The 8,293-nt window shown below is 41.1% G+C and overlaps 1 protein-coding gene across 1 annotated transcript; it reads left to right on the top strand.

Annotated features, from left to right (window-relative positions):
- The first annotated feature begins 112 nt into the window (after positions 1 to 112).
- LOC111236568 lies at positions 113 to 7,254 on the top strand. Its single transcript, XM_022765359.1, has 10 exons — positions 113 to 220; positions 516 to 758; positions 936 to 1,197; positions 1,732 to 2,381; positions 2,558 to 2,655; positions 2,777 to 2,822; positions 3,009 to 3,173; positions 4,395 to 4,506; positions 4,663 to 5,193; positions 5,287 to 7,254. Exons 1-10 carry the CDS (start codon positions 113 to 115, stop codon positions 6,219 to 6,221), a joined length of 3,150 nt encoding a protein of 1,049 aa, XP_022621080.1. The 3' UTR covers positions 6,222 to 7,254.
- Positions 7,255 to 8,293: the final 1,039 nt, after the last annotated feature.

The following is an 8,293-nucleotide window of genomic DNA, read 5'->3' as shown; positions in this document are numbered from 1 at the left end:
CTGTCAGGAATCCACAGCCAGTGAAACAGAAGCAAGGAAACAAATACAGATCCAGTCAGCGTGCCATTGGGACAAGGACCACAAAATGGTCCTTGAAGCTTTATGTCGACGCATGAATCGGAATCGGTTGTCTCAGCGTTTCTACATAGGACCTTACCGCATCTGCCCAGTTGCCAAGATCTTCATGCGGAAGCCCAGTGGCTCCATTGTCACCTATAGGGTAGGCCTCTGAAGAGTAGTGCACTTGTGTCGTATTGATGTGATTGAAGTCCATTATCTACTGTATGTTGTGATATTTGAAAAGTTATAGTGATTCCAGAAAATGCTGTTCCATCAGTAGTAGGAACACTTTGCAGTTGTGCTGGCCTTCTGCATAGTTAGGGTGTGTTTTTCACTTTAACTTACTGTCTTATTACCTTCACTTCTCAGCTATTCACATGACCAGTTACAAAGAACAGCTGGTCCAAAATAGACCAGTTTCTGAATATTATAAGCTGTACTTTACGTTCCTCTAGGTACACATCAGTAAACCATCAAAAGCCAGTGATTATGAGGAGGATGAATTTGATGACAGTGATGAGGAAAAGGTTGCCAATAAAAGCTTTGATGGAGACATCAATGCAGAGGCGGAAGATGGTCAAACTGAAGAGTCAGAGATGCAGTTTGGAGTCACACCCTTCCTAAGCGGAGTTCTACCCGCCGGCAGACTGAGAGCCAGGACCAAACCTGTTGGCTGCCAAGTAAATGGACTTATACAGGTCAGGCTCGAGGAAGTGCCATTTATTTATAACACTTTTAATATAGTTTCATCAGGTTTGGAACAACACCAAGTAATACATGACTGATGGCATTGATAATGTGTGGGGAAAGTGTATGTGGTTGAAAATGTGAGCTTTAACGTTATTGAGTAATGCCACATATTTCCTCTTTTACAGGTAAATGGCAAATGCTACAATCAGGCAAGACTGTTGCTGGGGAACATGGGATCTCTACATCCAGCTAACCGCCTTGCAGCATATGTCACAGGCCGACTGCATACTCCTGTCGACACTGTTCATAAAGTCTCTAAGAAACCACAGTCTATGCAAAAAAATGACACTCCTGGTACTCTGCGCATAAAGGCTGCAGGCACAGTGGTCCCTCCAATTGTCAGTGCAAGGAGAACCACTGATCTGAAGACACCAACACAAGCACCAGGTATGATTGTCTCTGTTCCTGGACCATAGCACAGGCACTTAGTTTTAAACTGATTGCCTCCTGAAGGAAGGAAGAGTAATCAAGTAGAGAACACACATACACACACACACACACACACACACACACACACACACGCCCACACCTGTGGCTACTGCAGGATATTGACATCTTCAATGGAAATAAGAGTACCACCACTTAAATGTACTGTTTGCAAATCTAGTTTCTGTCATCAAGCAGATGGATGACATAAATGAACACTAACTTGAGTCTGACTTTTTTCAATTTTATACTTAATAAATCAGTTACTGGTATAAACACAGAGTGGGGAAAAAGCAGCGTTTCAGTTTTATTAACATTAAGTTAAACACTGCAAATAATCCTAATTCCTAATATTAGAGAATGAAAGGAAACACCTTCATGTTTTCAGTTCTCCAGGATTTGGCTTTGAAGATTGACATTCTTTTTATTTCTAACTTTGTAATAACTAAGCAGAATAATTATTGCTTTGTCTTCTCTGCAATTTTTTACTTTTAGTTCACTTCCAGCCTGACTCCTGGAGAAAAGGATTCACCACATTGCCGCAACATTCACAAAACTCCTCCATCATTAACCCTGTCCAGTCATTCATCTCGAGCCAACTCAGCTTGGTCAGTCCCTTCCAGAACAGCTCCACGTCCTCGCCTGTTTCGCTGACAGTCTCCCCCTCGCTGAAAACCCCCAGCTTCCTGGGACAGAGTGGGACCTATTCATTCAGGATCTGCCCTCCAACCAACCAGAGCACGGGGGCCCAGAACCTACCAGGAGTTGCCTTGCCTGGGGGCTTCACTCTCATTCAACTCCCAAAACCTGGAGCTGATGGAGCTGCACAACGACCAGAAACTGTGAACACCTCAGACATAGCTGCTGTGGATAAAGCCCCGCCACAAAGAGATGCTTTGTTTAATTTTGGCCACTTAGCTGCTAATTTGGATGCTAATTGGCTTGGTGAGGACACTCTTAATGAAGGTAAAGACCTGTCCAACAGCATATCAGTGGAGCCTGGCCACTCGTCTGAGCTGATATGTGATGAGAAGATGCCTTCAGATGAGAGTGATGAAGCCAACAGTAGGCAGGTGGAGTCAAACCTGGATATCGCTTCAGAGGACTTAAGCTCTGACTCATCAGACTACTGTGGTGACGAAGATGTAAGTTTAAGGAATAAACAATTATTTTGTTTTTCTTTTCAATTGAATATTTGTATAAATAAAATGTGTGAATGATATTGCATAAACAATAACTCTGCATATCTGATCCTGTGGTCGTTATAATTGTAGTCATTGTTATAGCTTTAAAACTGCACTCTGAATGTTGTTTTCTTCAGGAGGAGCCAGTGGATATCGAGACTGTGGAGGAAGCAAGACAAGAAATGGCAATTGCTAAAATGAGGGAAGCTGTTAGGAAAACATTACAGGAGTCACGGTAATACATGTGTGTGTGCTTGTGAATGAAAGGATGTATAATGATGTGAATTGTATGGAAGAAATAAAGTTTGAATGTGTCTCTGAAGTTTTGTATGTGTTGTTCTCTTCTCTCCCTTCAGAGATTCCAGTGATGATTTTGGATCCGCGAGGGACCTCAGGATCCAGGTACAGCAACCCTCCATTTTTAAAATTACTTTGGCAGAGCCAATATTGACATCATATTTAATCATTTTATCTCACTAAACTTGGAAAGGTTCATTGGGTTTATGTTATAAAATGTGTGTTTTAAAGTAAAGGACAATGTCTGTGTTGAATGTGTTGCTTATCACCTCCACTGTATCTCCATACCAGGATCAAATGGACAACGAAGAAGGTGACGCCAAGGACAAAAAGAGGCGAAAGAACCACACAGTGCTAGAACGGCAAAGACGCTCTGAACAGCGGGACCTCTTCGACAAACTCCAGACTGTCCTCCGGAGTGACCCCAGGGCCCCCAGGCTCCGCCTCCTCTCACTGGTCAGTCCCACATCATCCTCAGACAGTTGTACTTTTTACATTATGGTCGGCAACAATATGCTAGAAAACTTGTTTTTCCTACTTGGAAAAGCAGGAAGAGAAATTATATTTTATCTTAGCTGTATATCCCTATGAGTCTCAAAATATGTGCAGTGCTGTAAGCAGCTTTAGAAGTTGGCCACTGAAGTCATTATAATAGAGTGGGTAGGTACTTTAAGGCTCTTGAAAATTCAAATGTTAGTTAATGTTTTTTTTCTGTAACATTAAATATTCATGACTGAAGGAGGAACAATCAAATTTTAAGTTTACAAAAACATTGTTTATTACATATTATTTATTAATTCCAATTGTTTAATGATTAAGTTTAACAAATCTCAGGTAACCTGCTTCATCAGGACTGTGTGGGTGAGGTCTGATCAGATGTGATTAGCAGTGGTCTACCAACATGAGCAAACAACCCTACATCTGTCATATTTTAATTCAAATATTGCAAACGTCACCTGTTTCCCATTAATCCCCTCACACTTCAAACCACTAAGAAGAGCACAGACAAAACAAAATTTTCTGAAAATCCGTCATCTGAAATCACCAAAACTGTTGCAGCTCATCAGTCAGAGGAATTGCCTTGTAAAGACTACAGGTTTCCAGGGACTTAATTATGACGGATAATTATGAATAATTATGACTGTTGTGATCAGTGCCAGAGAATTGAATTTGTGCTGTTGCAAGTTCATTTACATGCAAACCTTTGCAAAATAGTTGTTCAGTAAATCTCAGAACTTTTTAGTTTTATTTACCACTTCTAGTTTTAGTTGTGCTCTACATGCAAACGTGAAGTGCCGTCCAAATTACTTAAATCCTTCACACACAAACACTAACTCTTGATTTAATGTTTACAGAAGTGAAAAATTGCCAGTCATTTTTCAATCAATCTGTAAAAACAGTTTTTGCAGTAGTTGCTGTGATTGGCAATGGAAACAGTTTTACATGAAGCCCTCCAGTGTTCACATGAAGTTTGTGATTCAATGCAGAAAGATGGATAATTATTCACCACAAAGTTGTCGCATTACAGATAATTGTATTTGTAATGTAGATCAAACAAACTGTCTTACAAATAAACTGTTTGCCCACTTTCAGTATTTATACCAGATCAACATTGACCAGATAATCCATTCACAGCTGTGTGTCACCATCTTTTGTGGGTTTTCCTTGTGCTTGCAGGCTCTAAAGGAAATCCAAAACCTGGTTGAGACCTCCAGATGTCTGGAGGAGAAGAAGAGGAAGCTGACTGAGATGCAGTCTGTCTATGTGAAGGAGCTTTCTCTTTTGTCTGGTATGAACAGTTTCTGTTGCTGCATGTCGAGCTTTTGGATTGAATAAATAAAATGCAGCTTCTCATGTCTTGATTAACAGAATAAGTGACGTGTGTGCACAGTGTATGAAGCTGCCTTCACTGAAACTTGTTCTGTGTGAAATGTGACCTTTTTAGGAAAGTCTGAGAACCTGATTAAAAACAAGCTGAAGGATATCTGCCAGAGGCAGAAAATGAGAGAGAAGACAATGAAATGGAGGCCTATCTTTTCCCATCTACTCCAGTCCAGAGCGGCTCTCCTACAAGCCAAAAATCCCCAGTCCATGTCAAAGCCCATGCCCCTGTTACAGCCTGACTTCCTAATGGCTTCATCTGCAGCCCAAAACAATGTACACCAGGTGATGTCTCTGCTTCAGCCTAATGTACACAGGGCTCAATCCAGTGCACAGGCGCCCGTGCCCCTTCCCACCCACACGTCCAAGTTTGAGGACCAGCAGGAAGCGACTGGAGCTCCAGCCCAGGACACCCAGTCTCAGGTCCCAACAGTTCCAGCTTCCCCTCAGGTCACAGCAGCTCAGGATGGAACCTCACCCGTGTCCTCAACACCCAATTCCCAAAACCCCTCTGCTCCCCCTCCACAGCCATTTACTCTTCCTCTGATTCGCTCGAAGACCGGCAGACTCATACTTCCCTCATCTCTGAAACCACGTAAGTTGAGTACTCACCACACCCTCATTTTAATTCCTTCAATTTAAATTTGTTATTATAATATTAATTACATATTTTTTTATCTTCTCACAGTTGGTCAAGGCTTCTACACACTCATGTTTATGGAAGCCAAGCAGAAGGGAGAAAAGGGAGAGGTTAGCACTTCAGCTAACATGCAGCGTTGTGACGTGGCCTCCAAGAACCAGGATAACAGCTTTTCTGCATCTGACCACCCCTCCGACTCAGAAAGCAGCCGTATTTTGGAGGAGGACAAAACTACACCTTCAAATTCTGATCCAAAGCGTTCACATACAACAGCCCCCCTGTCCGGGCCTGCCTTCATTAACAAATCAAACCATCGGCCTTCAGCTGATGTAGAGAACAGACAGGAGGGGGGCACGGTCGCAGGTTTGAACAAAGCACAGGCGGCTGCCTGCTTGAGTTTTAACCGTGTGGGTCAGGTTCCTCCTTCAGCCAAGGATGAACCAGCTCCTAACCCTCCTGAAGTCCGGCGCCGCAGGGGCAGGCCTCGAAAGAACCCTCTTCCCCCTGTTAGTGAAAACGAAAAACGTACTGTGGTAGAAGAGACCAGGAAAAGTGTCAGTGTAAGTGAAGCAGTTATTCTGGTTGAAAAGAGAAAAAGTGAAAAAAAATCTTTGGATGTGACCGAGACACGAGCTGAGGACACCCCAGTAATGGTCAGTGGCGTAGCAGATAACCCTGTTCCCGTGAAACGAGGCAGAGGAAGGCCTCCGAAGAAGAGCAGGGCTCACTCGTGGCGGCCGGTTTTACGAGAAGAAAGCAGTCCGTCTAAATCCAACGAGGACAGTCCTGTCAGACCCTTGTGCCATTTTAAAAGCCGTGATATGAAACCTAACGCAGACCCCGCAGCATCCGCCTTGCCTGGAAATATAAAAACATCTCGGCCATTAACGCGAGGAGCTTTGGGAAAGGACTTCCCCAGTGCCAAGAAACGCTCCTGGATTGATATAGAAAAGGAACTGGAACCAGAGCTTGAATATGAATAGTTCTCATATCTTCCCGTCGCTACAAAAGCCAATGCACACGGATGTTTAACCTCAGTTAGTCTCACACTGAAACCTCACACCTCTCTGAGGCAGCTGTATTTCTCCCAGCATCATCCACCCAGTCTTACTTATCTAGAGGAGTTTCTCTATCCTGCTCTCTGTTTATTTGTGTGAACAAGTTACATAGGTCATTGATAGCCTCGCCAAATGTGCCTGTGTGTAAATCCAAAGGACCAGAGAGACCGTTAAACACTTGAAGCTGCTCTTTTCTGTATGTTAGCACACAACTCAGTGGACTTCTTTCATACTATAGAGACAGGCTGTTTTCTGCTATGAAGATATAAGAGAAAGCATTAAGTGACCTGCTGAATGTATGAATAGAATTTATGCTAACTCCCACAATCATTTTTGGTGTTTTCTTCTATGAATGTCACCTACATTCATGTTTATTTCTTGTCAGAAGCATGATATTAAGATTTATTCAAATTATGTTGAAGTCATTTATTACTAATCTGTTTTATGCAAATAAAAATAAAATTGTACAGATTACATTAATTGAATATGTTAAGCCTTACAGTGTAAGTTAAATATCTGTATCCTGAATAGGATCAGACATCACACTGCATCATTAACTCTATAAAGTGTAAAAGTCAACATTTGTCCTTCCCATTTTTATTAAGAGCTAGCTTGGTGAATATTTCCTCTTTTAGATTGTTTTTTTTTTGTCACTAACTCAGTGAAAAACATCTACAGTAGCACTTTATGTTTTGTTTTAGTATGTGTTTGTATAGTGAGAGTAATGATCTGTAATTTGGGGAATTAGTTCAATAATATGCATAAGCCTGATGTGTCACAAGCAATCAAGATAAAAGCTGTTAGCCATGTATTATATCTATAAAAAATAACCTGTAAATATTGTATTCCTTTTTTAATTGCAATATATTTTTCTCATGGATGATTTTTGAAACACTGGTTGTCCTCTTACTTCAGTCAAGTTGAAAATGTGAAAAATCATGTGGCCTTTGAAACCAATAAAATCTACAAGCATTTATCACAGCACGGGTCAGTCAGCTAAAACCAGAGGCTTTTCATGTTCTTGAGACAGCCTTTGGCTTTTTTTTATGTAAATGAAAATCAAACACCATCTCTCAGGAAGAAACATCACTGGTACCATGAAGAGAAATCACATGTTCATCTAAAAAAAAAAAAAACTGAATTTATCTTGTTTTGACACAATTGGCTTCTGTATTTTTCTACTTACACTTCATACAGATTTTACACTAATCTCATCTTGAGTAATGGCTGTAAAATGGGTAACAATTAAAGCCTTTTGTGTGACCAGAACACACTCAGTTACACTCAATAGACCGTATCAGTATAGCCCATTGTACTGAGGTTATCTTGTCCTGACTGACAGCAGCTGAATCCTCTGATGGACTACTTAACGTTTACACATTTAAAGCATTTCCCTACGTGGAAATGAGTGTAAATTTTTGCTCATCTGAAAGGAAGGAAAGGTCGAGTGAAAAATGCTATGAAGGGTCAGGACTTCATGCACTGTTAACCTTTGTTTAAACATGGAGATTGAACCGTTTCATTTGTGAAGAAACTCATTTACTTGACAGTTTTTAAGTCACAGTACTGCACACATCTACTTTGTATCACACCATCTTGATACCTGGAACCTTTGACCATCACATTTAGTTGCTGCCATTAGAAAAGTTGAACACACAGGGAGGCAGACACTTGATGAAGGTCTGATGTCAGAGCATCTGAAATGAATTCAAAGCGATGTGAGTGCATCAGCTCGTGTACGGTCTGGGTGAAGAGCGTCACAGATATATAATGAACTCAACCACAATGATGTCTTAAGTGTCCTTTCAATGTCATGTTATTTGAGCACAGCTAAGGTTTTCCTGCTAATGGCTACTCTCATGATCTTTCTCTTCATTAAAATGAATGAGTATAATATTAAATAAACCCCTGCCTCTAAAATGACACACACTGGAATCACTTTGACAAAAAGTCACAACAAAAATTGAGCATTTTTTTTTTTTTTTACAGCAGTGGAA

This window comes from Seriola dumerili, unplaced genomic scaffold, assembly GCF_002260705.1.
Source record: "Seriola dumerili isolate Sdu_G_001 unplaced genomic scaffold, Sdu_1.0 BDQW01000025.1, whole genome shotgun sequence".
Lineage (NCBI taxonomy): Eukaryota > Metazoa > Chordata > Actinopteri > Carangiformes > Carangidae > Seriola > Seriola dumerili.
This window is presented reverse-complemented; position numbering and strand designations above follow the sequence as displayed.